This window comes from Micromys minutus (assembly GCF_963924665.1).
Source record: "Micromys minutus genome assembly, chromosome: 12".
NCBI lineage: Eukaryota > Metazoa > Chordata > Mammalia > Rodentia > Muridae > Micromys > Micromys minutus.
The window spans coordinates 57484246-57500551 of NC_137981.1; the positions used below are offsets into that span (position 1 = coordinate 57484246).

At 46.5% G+C, this 16306-nt stretch overlaps 1 protein-coding gene across 1 annotated transcript in view; it reads right to left on the reverse strand.

The window, feature by feature from the left end:
* Window positions 1-14191: 14191 nt before the first annotated feature.
* RNASEH2B (ribonuclease H2 subunit B) overlaps window positions 14192-16306 on the reverse strand; it is a 38456-nt gene continuing 36341 nt past the window's right edge. Inside the window, exons 10-11 of the mRNA XM_080926429.1 lie at window positions 16115-16195; window positions 14192-14602 (exon numbers count right to left, since the gene is read on the reverse strand). Of these exons, the coding sequence (XP_080782555.1) occupies window positions 14489-14602; window positions 16115-16195 (195 nt within the window). The 3' untranslated portion in view covers window positions 14192-14488. The remainder of the gene's footprint in view (window positions 14603-16114; window positions 16196-16306) is intronic.

Here is a 16306-nt window from a genome sequence, read left to right on the forward strand (position 1 = left end):
AAGCAAGGAAACAAAGGGCTTGTTGGTTCCCGTTCACATTTTGGAAGGATGTTGGCTTGTGGTTGTTCACTGATGGCTCGCTGGTGAAACTGGTACAGAAACCTTATGTTTAGAAATAGTGAAATTTTCTTCCCATTGCTGGGAGGTTCTTTCATCTTCAGGCTTTCTTAGTCTTAAAGCTGTTAGTAGAGAGAAGAGGGCACCACAGGCGCTCTCTGGGGACTTTGCAATAACGGTGCTTTCATGGAGAGCACCCACTAGGGGATGGGCAGCAAAGGGACCAGGTTCCAGTAGGACATTAGTTACCCCTGCCCACTGTTAACAGTGGAAAGCAACGTGTGGCTTCATTGAGGACATGTCTTTCTTTGCACTTGGGTAAAAGAAACCTCCTGGCTTCCAACACGCCTCGCCTAGACCTGCCCAAGCTCAAGGCCTCCAGAGAATTGCCAGCCTACTGGGCCGTGGCCCTGTTGGCAAGTTAGCCAACTACTGTTCTGATCTAACTAGAATTTAACAGTGTGCTCAGGCTATAGCGCCGGGCAGAGAAAAGGGTAGAGTACCTACAGAGAGAGAGAGAGGAAGGGAAGGAGGGAGGGAAGGGGGGGGGGAGAACCATTGCTTTCTATGCTGAGGGGACAGTAAGTAGCTTGTAGCATAGATTAATGTGGCCCTGACTCAGGCGTCACCCAGTGAGTCCCATTTGCTCCAGCTATGTCCACCCTCCCCACAGAGAATCTGACCTGTGGCTGACACCTTTCTGTTGTCTGGCCTTTATTCTTTTTCTGTTGTGTTTGGAGGCTACATTTCCCTCCATGTTGCCTGGCCCAGAGCAGGCACAAATAGCATTATTTCCCTCAGCTGTCCTTGGCTGCTGCCAAACACACTGCAAGTTCCCTGAGCCCCCATGCTTGGCGCCACATAACAGAGATCACAGCTCTGCCTTTTAGTCCCTGACCATCTATCTCACACTCAGGGGAATCTGGGGAGATGGAGAACAGATGGGTGCTCCCCTGTTAAAGAAATGAACTCCATACTCCATCAAAGCCAAGGGGGTATTGCCAAGGGAGCACCAACGGTGTGGGATGTAAGCCATTGTTAAGAATAGGTGTGCTGTGCAGTCCCACCCAGCCGGGACAGCTCAAGGCCACCTGCTTGTGCTGGCTACCCTAGTCTTCTTGAGCTCTTGAGTCGGTGTGTCTGCTTGTCCTAGTGGCTATGAGCTCAGAAACCAGGAAACAGCAACTTTCAGGAAGCAAAGATAAGAGGCTAGGGGTCTGGCTTCGTGAGAAAGGGCTTCCAGTGCAAGCATCAGAGCCGGAGTTCAGACGGAGAAAAGCCAAGTGTGGTAGGTAGTATGCGGTGTAGCCCCAGAGTAGATGAGTAGATTCCAAGGGTTCACCTGTAAGCCAGGTGAGTCCAAAGAGCAAGTTCTAGATTCAGGAAGATCCCCTGTCTCAAAAAATAAGTGGAGAAGGGTTGGAGGAACATATCCCAACCTCTGACCTTCACATGTGCCCAAGTGGGTGCATGCACACACAAAAGTGCCATGGATGTGTGCACACCCACATACCACGTAGAAAGTTGTGTTGTTGGAAGTGTGGCTCCTGTGATACCTACCAAAAGTGGGTGTGGGGGGGAGAGAATAAAGGTAGTGTGAGCACACACGTGTGAGCACACACATGTGAATGTGCCCCTTACACAATTGCAGCATGGTTGGGCCTGGGGCCTCGCCTCTGCTTTAAGTCTCACAGAGCATTGTATGGCCAGCACTGAAGCACAGATTCCGTCCTTACAGAGCGGTGACTCTCTGTGGCCCAAGTGGATAACCACAGGAACAGAGGTGGTGAGACAAAGCCCACTACAGTCTTTACATCCAAGTTGTTGGCTCATCTCTCCCTACAATCACTCCTGGCACAGAAGTCCATCTTCACAGGGAATCCCTTCCTGGTGGGCTTGGCTGTGTGGTGTTCCCAGGACCCCTCTTAATTTGCTTTTCTCAGAAGGATGCATTCTACACAAGTCAATAGGACAGAGTTATAAATTATTATAGTTCTAGATCGTCTGCGTATTTCAATGAGATAGACTGAGCCCTGGATTCCTGAAGACCTTTCTATTTTATTTTTACAACGGAATGTCATAGGTGGGCAAGGTTTGAATGTTGTGTGTAGTTTTATAAAACATTATGTTGCATGTATTATATAAAACACATATGGATGTAGAGGGTCACCAAGATATTCTCATGGCTGAGTATCTGCTATAATGACTCCAGGGAGTTGGTGTATAGATTTATTCCATGGCATGCTGGATGCAGGACCCAACCGGGGGTACAGGAGGATAGGCAGAGTTTGGGGCAACTCACCTACAGTTGTCTTAGTCAGTGTTCGATTGCTGTAAAGAGACACCATGACCACAGTAACTCTTATAAAAGAAAGTATTTAATTGGAACTGGCTTACAGTTTCAGAGGTTCAGTCCATTATCATCATGGTGGGAAGCAAGGTAGCATGCAGGCAGACATGGTACTGGAGAAGGAGCTGACAGCTCTACATCCAGATCTGCAGGTAGGAGAGAGGGTCAAACACACACACACACACACACACACACACGGGGGGGGGGGAGCGAGGGAGAGGGGTGGGGGAGGGGGAGGCAGAAGGGGAGGGCGAAGGAGAGGGAGAAGGGGAGAAGAAAGGAGAGGAAGAGGGAAGACAGAAATGGGTTCTTGAAACCTCAAAGCTCACCCCCATTAACACACCTCCTCCAATAAGGCCATGCCTCTGAATCCTTCTAATCCTATCAAAGAGTCCCACTCCCTGGTGACTAAGGATTCAAATATATGAGCCCAAGTAGGCCAAGGTCATTTAAACCGCCACATTTATGTAGCTATGACTACAGTGTGAATCCAACAGTGTGCACCAGTGAAAGTGACCACGGCGAGTCTGTAATTCTGGGCTTGTCTCTGCAGAGCATCAGCTCAGCTGAGTCATCTAGTCTAATGAACCACATTCTTCAGCTCCTCCAGTGCGGCTTGGTCTCTTGAGAGCCTGATTTCCTGTAACATTGGTGACATTGAAGTGTCATAACATTTCCTTATTATATCAAATCCTGTAAACCATGAGGGCAAAAGAAATATAAATTAGGATTATACAATTTTATTTGCTTCTAGAAGTGCCTCAGATAGCTCCAAAACCTCTAGTAGTGTAGAAACAACGTGCTCTAACTCAGCCCCATGGAACTCCTTGGAGAAAGCTGTCAGCAGCATCGGGAGCAGAGTTCCTAAAGCAAGCTGCTTACTATCGCCTGGGAATTTACTGACAGCAAAGGTGAGAGTTGTTCCCCAGGCTCTCCCGGGGTAGTTGTGTTGTAGGCAGGAGCAGTGGCCCTCAGCTTGGCTGTAATGTGCCCTAAGACAGCTGAGATTCATGATATAACTGAGACAACCTCAGAGCAAAATTAACCCCAGCCTTTACCCACACGGTGACACAATTTAAGCCAGCTCTACATTCCTGATTGAGAAAGAGGGTGAGGAATAACACCCAGGGGCCTCCAAGGCTGTTAAGGTGCAGGGTCTAGAAGAAATGCTAATAGCATTTGCTAGACACACACGCGAGTAGAAGCCACAAAACAATAAAGTACGTGTGGCATGGTTCTCCAAGAAACTTACTGAGACACAGGTGAAAATAAAGATCCTGAGCGATACTTCCTGGGGAACTAATGCTCTGAAGAAACCAACAGGAGTGCTCAGCTGTTTTGATACAAGTTACAAATGTGTGTATGAAACTTTTCCAAAGAGGAGGAGTCAACGAGGCAGACATACTGGCTATACTTTCACTACAAAAAGTTCAAGTAATTTCTTTCCATTAACTTTCCTTCCAATTAAAATACTTCCCCCAGTGACTCCTATTAAAGATCTTATACGGACTGGGGGATCGGCCAGTAAGTGCTTGCTCCAGCCTGATGTCTAGAGTTTGGATCATGAGAACCCGTGTCAAAGCTGGACTCAGTGGGCGAATGTAGGAAACAGAGACCGGAGAGTCTCTAGAAGAACCAGCTGGTTGCTTACACAGTAATGGATGTGTCTCAGACACAGCGGAGAGATGGGGCTGAGCACTGAAGGCTGTTCTTTGGCCTCCACCCAACATTCACACATGCAGAAGAGGGCAAACATCACACACATTTCAGGGGCTAGTTGAGTGTGAATCTGGAGCACAGCTAAGAAAGGATCTCTAGGGATGTCATGTGTGTCACCAGTGACACGAGAGCGTAAGAGAGAGACGCTCCCTACAGAAGCAGAGGGTGGGACACATGGTTAGTAGCAAGAGCTTGGGTAGAAATGATCACGCCAACCGGCCAGCATCACACTTCAGGACCATGGGGACTATCTGGAAGGCTCCCATAAGTCTTTGGAGGAAAGAGAACAGTAGGGCTTGCCTGAGCTGAGGTCCTGACAGGAATGAATTGCTCCAAGGACAAAACTGTCTGCAGGAGGCATTCTGCTGGTGGCCAGTGCCTGGGCCAAACGGTGCCCTGACCTCTGATCACTGGACAAAGTGGAAAAGTTAGATTCTAACTCATCCCCGTGTGTGGCACAATGAGTCACCATAACAGCCCGGCTCAAACAGGTCATCTCGGGAGCAGTACCTTCTGGAAGCACACCCTACTTCTAGATTTACACATTGACTATTTCTGGAGCAGGGTCATGTGCATCCCGGGCTGGCCTCTAACTCTGTGTGCAGCTGAAATCTGACCTCCTGCCTCCCTCCCTTCCCTCTGCACCCCCCCCATGTGGACACTGCACCCCCCCATGTGGACACTGCACCCCCCCATGTGGACACTGCTGCAGGGGACCAAACGCAGGGCCTTCTGCACGGGAGGGTGAGCAGGCAGTCTTCTGACTGAGCTACATCCCCAACCTTCACGTTGGCTCTGCAGCTTGGACTGGAGAAGAGACTCACTTCTGGGCCACCGAGGCGAGGCGAGAGAGCCTCTTAGGGCTCATGGCCATTTCTAAGTTGGGAATGAAGGGAGGGGAAATAAGACTGGTAGGGAATGAGGCTCAACTTGGCTGAGAGTCGGAACTTAGGACCATTCCCTGAAGAGGTTGTGGGAGGTGCTGTGTGGACAAGGGAGGTCAGCTGGGCGGCAGCCAGCTCGGCCTACTGCGTGGCTAGTGAGAGTCACTAGGACCTCAGACACTCTGGCCCAAAGCTCCCACTGCTTCCTTAAGAGCCTCTCTGGGCATTCTCTGCTGAACTGCTCACTCTTTGGCATTCCCAACCCCCCAGCCCCCTCATCTACTCTGTCCTGGCTCTAAGAAGTCACAGCAATACACATACTAGACAAACATTTTAAAAATAAAGCCCCGTTTATAACTCCACGAAGCTACAGAATGCACATATTTGGGCATCGTTATTGAATTAGAAGCTGCCGAGTTGGTAAGAAGGAAACGAAGAGCCAGGTTTGGGGTATTTTAAAAAGCTGACACTTGGTTTGCTGGGCCTGCAGTGCGGATGCTTGTGTCTACATCAACCATGCAGGCACCCCAACACATGGGAAGCAAAGTCAGGCTGGAGGAATGACCCTGGTTTCACAGGAAGCCTTCTTTCTCTTCTGGACATTTTGCAGTCTGAGGTGCTGTACTGGAAAGACAGAACACATCGCACACCCCACACACCCCACACACCACACCACAGTGTGTGCGCTGGGGCAGAGGGCGAGAGGGCAGCGACACCCCTCAGATCCACACTGTGGGGTAGCTTGAGCTTCAGAGTCTCAGCAGAGATGACCAAGGCTGATGTAAGAAACAACACGTTCACCATCACTGGTCCTTTAACAGCCAGCCTCCTCTGGCAGGTTTTTTCTCTGAAGTTGCAGAGCGCTCGTTGGAAGTGCAGAAGCTTTGTGGCAGGCATCTGAAGTTGCACAGAAAGCAGCCAGTCCTTGGGGCTGAGGATGTGTGTGGTGTGTGTGGTGTGTGGGGTGTAGGGGTGTGGTGTGGGGTATGTGAGGTGTGTGGGGTGTGGTGTGTGGGGTGTATGGGGTGTGGTGTGGGATGTGGCATGTGGTGTGTATGGTGTGGGGTGTGGTGTGTGGTGTGTGGGGGTGTGAGGTGTGGTGTGGTGTGGTGTGTGGTGTGGTGTGTGGTGTGGTGTGGTGTGTGTGGTGTGGTGTGTGGGGTGGTGTGTGTGGTGTGTAGTGTGGTGTGTGTGGTGTGTGGTGTGGTGTGGAGTGTGTGTGGTGTGTGGTGTGGTGTGTGTGGTGTGTGGTGTGGTGTGGTGTGTGGGGTGGGGTGTGTGGTGTGGTGTGTGGTGTGGTGTGTGAGGTGTGTGGTGTGGTGTGGAGTGTGTGGGGTGGGGTGTGTGGTGTGGTGTGTGGTGTGGTGTGTGAGGTGTGTGGTGTGGTGTGGAGTGTGTGGGGTGGGGTGTGTGGTGTGGTGTGTGGTGTGGTGTGTGTGGTGTGGTGTGTGGTGTGTGGTGTGGTGTATGGTGTGTGTGGTGTGTGGTGTGGTGTGTGGTGTGGTGTGTGGTGTGGTGTGGGGTGTGTGTGGTGTGGTGTGTGGTGTGGTGTGTGCGGTGTGGTGCAGCACTTGTCACTTGCCTCTTTTTCGTCTTTCTGTCACCGTCTAGAGAGGAGAGGAAATGGTCACCACAGAGCCCAGGTACCAGTACAGGGCAGAAAAGCTTGGATCTCAAGAAGTTAACAATAGTGTGTGTGGTGTGGAGTGTGTGGTGTGGAGTGTGTGGTGTGGAGTGTGTGGTGTGCTCCTGGAGATCTCCCCTCCCCCCAAGTTGACTAAAAAGAAGTTATTCCTTCAAGTTCCACTACAAAATAATGTTTAAAATATAATGTTCATATCACTTAGGGAATGGATACCATCACTGTGGAAAAAGGCAAAAACCACAGGAAATGCATGTAAATGTGGTTCTAAGCTGGAAAATTCCTAAGTGATTTCAGTCTTGTTTCTCCTCCTTTTCTCCTCACAACAAATGTCTTTCAAGCGTGAGCCTCACATACTTCTGACTGTCTAGTAAAATAGATAGGCGTAGACTTGCAGGGAGAAGTCCCTAAAGCCCCTGAAGAATGTAACTGCACCCGTGTAGCAGCTGTAAACTGGCTTCTTACTGAGTGTAAGACTACCAAGAATTTATCCCGAAGCTGTAAGTTACAACTGACCTCGTGGAGGAACTCTGATTTTCATACCACAGAGTAGTCATGACAAAGGTGGCAAGACCTTCCTTTACTTCCCCGCCATCCAGAACTCTTGTCCAGTCCCCATGTGGCTTTCTCCAAGGTCCTCCACTTGACAGGCTATCTGTCTGCCCACCCTGAAATGAAAGCTTCGCCAGGGCGTGTGGTGTTTTTGTTTTTGTTTTTTGTTTGGTCTTTTACAGTCAGCTTCATATTTAATACCTAGAACTATGTTTGACACACAGTAGGTACTCATATCATGTTCTTAAGGAGTAAGAAAATATAAGCTTATTCCTTGGTTTCTTTTGTGAAAACTATCTATAGTATTTAACTTTTATTTCAAAAAAAAAAAAAAAACACTTTAGAAACAATGGCTATTGTGTAGGTATTTCTTCTGAGCTGAAACATTCCCCTCTGGAGCAGTTTATTAAGACTCAGGAAGCAAACAAAATTCACAAATCTCAGGAAGTTCCTAAAACTTAGTTTCACAAGGCTGCAGGCAGTTATAGAAGCTATAACAACTGCTGGGGTGAAGGGCATGCCTTTGCTTAGGGAGCTCCAGAGTCCGGGGCCTCCGAGTCATCCATGCTCCTACAGATGTTACTCAGGCTTTTCAGCGTCCTCCACTCTCATCTCTGTCAGTAACCTCCCCAAACGCTCTGGCTTCAGGGCTGGACATGCTGGAACCACAGCTGTAGTTTGCGGTTGTTTCCTACTTGGGATGAACAGAAGTTTGCTCGTGTCTCCTCAGCAAGACCTAGGCTATAAGACAATTGCTGTACTGGCTTCTTTTATTTACTTAGTTTTTCTGTCAGTTTGACACAAGCTAATGTTATCTGGGAAGAAGAAACTTCGACTGAGAAAATGGTGAGCGGGCAAGCCTGTGAACTTTGTTGATGTTCAGGCCATTGAAGGTGGGGTGCAGCCCCTGGGAAGGCAGTCCTGGGCTGTGTAAGGAAGCAATCCATGGAGTGCAAGCCAGCAAGCTCTTGTGGTTTCTGCTTTAGTTCTCACCTTGAGTTGCTACCCCGTCTTCCTCCTAAAACGGACTGTAAGTTGTAAGGTGAAATAACCCTCATGCTCTTGGTCATGGTGTTCGTCACAGCCATAGAACAAGCTAGCACAGTGGCTATCAGCTATACAGAAAGCAAGGCAGGACCCTGGAGGAAGCCAAAAGGCACAGGCCTGAGCTTTTGCATTTCAAGAAGGACGCTTCCTTGGCCGTGTTATAGATAGTCTGCATGGCCTCATGAAACCGGGCAGTATCTCTCTTTGGCTCTCTCTGGGTGGTTGTAAAGGTTAATTTAAACAATGATACGTGGCTTCTATGGAAACTATAAAGCCCTATTAAACATATCTAGGAGAACTTTGGTCCAGTGTGACAGCCCTAAAACTGAGCAGGGTGTGAATCTCAGTACATAAGATGTGAAAACCAAATCCTTCTAATTCTTCGGACAAACCAGGTCTTCCGTGTGCATAACATCTCACTCCTGCGGCTGGGAGCCGGTCTCCAAAGGGCAAGAGAAGAGAGCATCATTGAGGCAAGACAGAAGGACAGGAAATTGAAAGCAACACCAGAAAGGAAAGGACTAATCACTCTCTGGATTCTGACTGAACCTCTTGTTGGCTTCAAGACAAAAATTCTACCACAGCTTGACAAAACCGGAAAAAAAAACTTGCATTCCCTACATAGAGGCAATTCTCCTTTTCTGACGGATTTCTCAAACAAGAATGTTAAAGCAGCCAACAAGCCATGGTCATCCTTCCTACTCTGATGGCATCTGTAAAGTGTTAAGTTCTATAAAGGGTTAAATGTTTTGAAAAAAACATGATTAAAATTACGAACCATATTTAAATACAAAAGAAGTACTTGAAACTCTCTGAGACCCATATATAGTAAGAATTTCTTTGACATACCGAAGTTTTCCTTAGGTATGTTAACAGGCCTTAGTACACCCAGGTACTATGGCACCTTGTTCTGCAGCTCTAGATTAAGCGAGTTATTACATGTCAAGCACCTAGACCATTGCCAAATGCAAAAACTACCCAGTGTCTGCAGGACTGAAGTTAGTAGTTCTATGGATGACCACACAAGAGATACAATAGTTCCGGGCATCTGAAAAAGCAAGGGACATGCTCAGAATAACCAACTATTATTCTCAGAAAAGACCAAAGGCCTTGGTGGGTGGGGAACAAACCATGAAGGAATCTTGAAAATCAGAAAAGGTCAAGACAGGGAGTCTCACAAAATATAATATGGTCATGAAATAGATTCTGGAACAGAAAATACTAGAAAGGTAAAACTGTCACAAAGCCACAGATTAACGGAATGAAGTCATGAATATCCCGACTCTGATCACAGCAGTGTGGCTATGCAAAGGGTTATGTCTGTGGAACACGGGGCTTCAACTTTCCTCACTGTTTTCCCTTCTTTCCTATTATTCTACAACCATTTCAAAAGGAAAAAAAAGGCTGAGAACACAGAGGAGCCGCCTAAATAGAAAAGGAATAGGAAGAAAGCAGATACTCAGTGACATGACGGTCAAGTGGCCACGGCGTCCCCAAATCTGAGGGTTTGGTGAGCAAAGAACAGCAGAGAAATATCTGAAAAGTGATTCGGAAAAAAACAAAACAAAACACCAAAAAATGATTTCTAAATCTGACAACTATAAACCCCAAATTAGCAAACAAGCACCAAGTAGCCACCTGAACAGTCAGCTAGCTGCAACCACTCTGGAACAAACGTGACAGGAGAGCGAGCCAGTGCAGGTGTCCCCTCAGTGACAGTCACAAGCCACGTGACAGTGGTGCTGGGGACGAAAGGCACTGGTACTCTACCTGGGCTAACCAAGAAAGGGAAAATGATACAAATTGCCATCTGAGACAGGCGAGGGTAACACACACCATGGGCAACGTGTGTCAGAAAGTTGACAATTCTAAAAGATGTCACTAGTCAAACACAATTAGACTCACGGGCCACAAAATGGAAGGTGGTGAGAAGGCAGAAGAGTCTGTGTGAAGGAAAGACAAAGAATGTATTGGAGCAAGGGAGGGAGAGGGTGGGCATAATCCAAACCATTATATGCAGGGATAGAAGCCGGGTCCCAGTTATAACTAACGTATTCTAATAGGAAGGTCAAATTACTAAAACTGGCACACACACACACTTTCATAGTACTATGAAAATTAAAATGTAATTAAAGACTTTTTCAGAAATTCCTGGCCCAGCAGTCACTAGTGAATTCTAATATATAAGGAGAAACAAAACATTTCCTCAAATTCCTTCTGAAGACAAGTTATTAAAAAGTGTTTTTTTGGGCTCTTCCAGATGTCTGGAAATGTAAGCAAAATAAAACGTTCCCTCCTGCTCTGTCAGAGTCATACAGATGCAGCTGAGCACGCTTGCAGCTAACCATTGGACTGAACTCGGGTACCCCAATGAAGGTGGTAAAGAAAGGACTGAAGGAGCTGGAAGGGGTCACAACCTCATGGGAAGAACAACATTATCAACCAACCAAACCCTCCACAACTCCCATGGACTAAAATACCAACCACTGAGCACACATTGAGGGATCTATGGCTCCAGTTGCATATGTAGCTGAAGATGGCAGTGTCTGGCATCAATGTGAGAAGAGGCCTTTGGTCCAGGGATGGAACGTTTTCCCAGTGTAGGGGAATGCCAAGGAAATGGGGTGGAGAGAGTGATTGGGAGCTAGTGCACCTTTGTGAAGACAAATGGAGGGTGATGGGAGCAGGGTGGGGGAAAGGGATAACATCTCAAATGTAAATACAGAGTATCTAATAAAAAATAAAATTATAAAGATTGTCCACCAGAAAAAAAAAAAAAAAAAACAAACAAGCCTCCCCTCCCTAAGCTGTACCCTAAATCATAGCATTTTTATCATAGTAATAGAAGGCAAACTAAGACAGGCCAGTTTTATATCCTAACAAAGGGCAGATAAGCGCATCATATGTAAAGAAAACTAGTTGGTATCCCTCATGAACAGGAATATAAAACTCTGTATCAGTGTTAGAAAGTAAGACCCAGTACTGTGTGTAGAAAAAACAAATACAATCTAATCAGTCTAATCCTAGGAATGCAAGGAGGTTTTAACCTTTTCAATCCTTATAACTTTGATACTGAGGTATTTCTGTTAAAAGAAATTTCATGATCACACCAAAAGATACAAAATTTGATAAAATTTAACAGTTGTTAAGGACTTAAAGCACTAGGACTAGAAGAAAGCCTTTTCAACCCAACAGGGGATCTACAAAGATGAATATACATGTCCCGGTTCTCACTTAGAAATATGGGTAAGTTAGAAGTGTGTGCCCACTGTATACAGAGCGAATCGGTCCTAGATACAGACACTAACCAGCCACAGCCGTAACACTGGGCTCACCTTCTGTCTGGACAGCAGTTTCTAATTCCTCTGGGGAAAGGCTGAGCCAGAGTGATGTAGCCAAAGACGCTGTCTGCGGACAGAAGCAGTGGTGATGACCCGCACACTGCAGAGGCAGGAGAGTGGGCTGCAGGCAGCCCGTGAAGTGCCACATCCACAAAGAAAGCCAGGTGTGGGTGCACACATCTGTTGTCCTTGCACTAGAGCTGGGAGGGGGCAACAGGTGAGCCCTAGAGCTCGCTGCTCGAACAGCCCAGCCATACCAGTGAGCTCAAGTTTTAGTGGGAGTCCTGGTGTGAGAGGGCAAGACATGGGTAGAGGAGGATGCCTGATACCAACTCTGAACCTCCACAAACCCAAACACATGTGCAGCATATATACACACCCACAAACACAGGCACATACCTCTCTCTCTCTTTATCTCTCTCTCTCTCTCTCTCTCTCTCTCTCTCTCCTTCCCTCCCTCCCTCCCCCCCCACCAAGAGCAAGCTTGAAGGGTCTCTCACTGGCCCTTCTGGAACAAATGAACATCAGAGTTAAGAATATAAACCATTGGAAAGATAGGAAAATATAACGTCATGGGTAAAATTGGAGAGGATAAGTAAAAAGACATGTGTTAAACAAAACAGAACCAAACAGTAGATTCTCAAACTAGCTCATGCAACATAATGGAATAGATGCTTACAAAGTCCAGGGATATTTACCTGCAACTTACTTATTAATCAAAATGAATGCTGATAATAATTCACAGTGGGAAGCTTCTGGCTATCACCCTAAGTGACCGAAGAAAAAGAACAATTCTCTCTATGACAAAGACTATTGGTTTATGTGAAGATGTTCAACATTGTTATTTATTAAGACAATGTTTGTTAAAACCTTACTAAGGGCTGGTCAGTGGGGAAAGCTCTGGAGTTCAGATCCTCAGACCCATGGGATACAGAGTAGCCAACTCCTGTAACCCAGTGCTCGGCTGACAAGGCAGGAAGCAAAGCAGAAGGCGCTCAGGCCACCCAGCCTGGTGTACTCAGCAGGGAACAAAAAGGATCCTGTCTCAAATAGGGTAAAGTGTGGACCAGCGTACATCTGAGGTTTCCTCTAAACTCCACAAGTGTGTTGTGGTACATCTGTGCTAGAACTCATATATACATACACATACACAAAAATAAACCCTTTTGTGAAATGTGTTTCCACAAGTATATATACAAATTACACACACACACACACACACACACACACACACACACACACACACACAACTATTTTAACCAGTAAGCCTACATTTCAAAAACTACTTTTAAAAAGTAATAGAAGATGTGGACATATTTACATCTACTATGACATTTCAAAAAAACTGAAGGTTTAGAAAGTAAAGTTTTAAAAAACATTTTTTGTAATTAAATTATAACTGTATAATTTCCCCCTCCCTTCAGCCACAGCCATGCACCCCTCCTTGCTCTTTTAAATTCATGACCTCTTTTTCTTTACACACATACCCATTCCTAAGTCTCTAAACCAACCTGCTCAGTTGGTATCACCTTACTCGAACTCGTGTTCTCAGGGCTGACCAACTCGTAATAAATCGCCAGCTGTGCTCTTCCTTGGAAAAGACTTTCCCCAGCTCCCAGCTTTCCTGGACTCTCTAAGGCTGAGTGCCCGCTTCCCTCTCCACCATAGCACTGCTGTTGCCTTGTTTAGGTAGCTGTCTGAGGGTTTTACTGCTGTGAGCAGACACCGTGACCAAGGCAACTATTGTAAGGACAACATTGCATTGGGGCTGGCTTACAGGTTCAGAGGTTCAGGCCAGTATCATCAATGTGGGAACATGGCGGCATCAGACAGGCACAGTGTAGAAGGAGCTGAGAGTTCTACATTTTCATCTGAAGGCTGCTAGTGGAAGACTGACTTCCAGGTAGCTAGGATGAGAGTCTTAAAGCCCACTCCCACAGTGACACACCTACTCCAACAGGGCCACACCTCCTGATAATGCCACTCCCTGGGCCAAGCATATACAAACCAACATGGCAGCCATGCTGGTGAGACTTCATGGTGAAGCTCCCCTGTCATTTCTGTAAGACACAGGCTCAAGGCAGAGTCCTGCTCTTGGCTCTTACAACCCTTCTGCCTCTTCTTTCTCATAACACCTGAGCCTTAAGTGCAGGAGTTGTATAGGAAAAATGGTCATTCAATAATTAAATATCCAAATACTTAATAAAATTATACTGTAATTTTAAAAATCATTCGTGTATTTATTTTTAGCAGTACTGGAGACTGAATGTAGGACCTTAAGCATGAAAGGTAAGTGTCCCACACCCTCCCTATCTGAGCTGTAGCCCAGGCCTTCACAAGTCTGTCAGTGAACTTCCCAGACGCTGGGAAAAATGCTCACAAAATGACAGTCTAGAAAAAGCAACAAAACTGTGATTAGCATTCTTGAAAATATTTTTATTTTAAGTAATGGAAAGGTGAGAGATTGCTATTTTGTTTTACTGATGTTTTTAACAAAGAACATGAATTCATACAAAGATATGACTAATTATAAAATTCACCAAAATGCAGTTTAGCTGTCCAGCTCATTTCATCTGAGGCTATGTAGGACAGAGCAGGGAATAGCTGGGCACCAGTCACACCTCCCGGGGGAGCTGTGACTCTGTGACCTGTTCACTTGATGACTTTTCATTACAGCAAATGTTCCAAAGGCCCCGGACAATGGCTCACACAATCACTTTCCCACAGCGATTGTGTGTCAGACACAAAGTCACAGCCTGGCAAGTGTCGGCGGGATGTGAAAACACCTCGGTTCTCAGCGGAGTGACTTAGGGTTGGGGGCAGCAGCAAGAGACACGACAGAATAGGCAAGAGGCAAACTTCCGTTTCTGCTTCTCTGAGCTTTATTTTCAATGCTTCAAATCTTTCCAGATTTTTTATTTTTTGCACCAAAGAAAGCATCAATGCTTTTCATTCCGCTCTTGTCGACTTTAGCCAAAGCCTTCTGAGCTGCCGTCATTTTGCTATTTTTCTGTTAATAAAAATAAAGAGAGATTTGCAATATTTGTAAATCACCATACACGCAAATCACACGAGCCCGAGTCTGGGTTCAAGAGCACAAACAAACCTGCTACCCACTCGGAATCCAGACTTGAGAATGGGGTGCAGAGGAAAAGTACCCCATTCCGAGGAGCTGGGTGCTCCAAGGATGGTCCCCTCCGGGGATCATTTTGGGGGTGCACTAAACGTACAGACATGGCAGCAATGGTGACCGTCCGCGTTAGTGATGAATAATTCACAATGGCTTTGTAAATCATTCTGTGAATTCACAGAATGCTGGGAGAAAGCTATTTAGGCAAAATGTAAATTTAGGCTACCAAAGTCCAAGGGATAAAATTGAAAAAAAAAAACAACAACAAAAATTATATAAGAACCAAGCATTGTTAAATCTAAGTGGGAGTTAATGTGCCTTGAGAAGGACGAACATGAAGAAAAATGGGAAAATCATAAAAAAATGCAAACTGTACACCTAAACTCAGAAATAAAAGAATTAAAACCGTAAAAAAAAAAAAATCATGCAAAATGGCTAAGAATATGCTGGCAATTTTCTTGTGCCCTGAATGTGCCATGAGAACAGCTACAAGCCTTCATTTTGGAGAAATTCTCCCAGACCAACAGAAAAGCATTGCTTTCAACAGAGACAGGCGAGGGTCACAGCTGCGGTTTATACAGATGCAAGGGGACAGTGAACAAGCCGGAAGACAGAGCTTTCCACTTAAGGAAATGGCTCTCCTGGCAAGCAAAACTTTCAAAAACAAAAGCAGCACCCAGGACAGACACGGACGCAGGGAGGACGCACTGGCGGCACCCAGGAAGGCTTCCCTGCTTTCTAGGAAGCATCTTTGCAGTCTGTCTATTTCAGTTGCCTCAAGCTCGGACTCAGCCTCTTTCACGGTGGGTGATAAAGTGGTCAGAGCAGACAGCCGTGGTCACTAACCTGCATGCCCGACACAGGAAGTGGTAAGACTGCATGACTGCGTGCCATGCCCTACCCCCAGGTAGTGAGGGAGGTTTAGTGGCTAAACGTACAGAATTCTACAAGGGCAGAGCCACGGCATAGGTTATAAATGCATCTCATGACTCGTGACACACGTGTAACACAACCCAGCAAGGAAAGTTACTGAGTAGACAGCTGCAGGGGGATGCTGAGCGGTGAACTGAGACGTTTCTTATTTACTCTCATTCCTGAGAACCTTCTTGGCAGGAGGACTGCAGAAAATCTCCTGGAAGAGTTGCTTCCCTCGTATCCCCTGCTCTATGAACACACGGCAAAATTCAGGCCGGGTCTGTACGGACATGGTTTGTCTTGGATTGGAAAATCTAACATGTTCACTATTGTGAACAATTCTAAATTAATTCCAATGTCAGAAATGCAAGTTAACCATTTCTCCTGGTCAGAAGTGTAAGTGAACCAACCGTACAACCACCCTTGGAGACACGCCGCCACTGGGCTGTCTGCGTGCCTCAACGCCTGCACACGTACCTTGCCGGTCTTCAAGTCTTTAGAGTTAAACTTAGTGTAATCTTCTTGTGCTTCTACCGGCTCAGCTGATAACTTTAGTTTCTGCAATGTTAGAGCATGGAAGCACATCAGACCCATCCCCTCACCATCCTTTCAGAACAAGCACACCCCGGGACCCACGCTCTGCAAACGCCTTTACTTTCTGACGTGCCC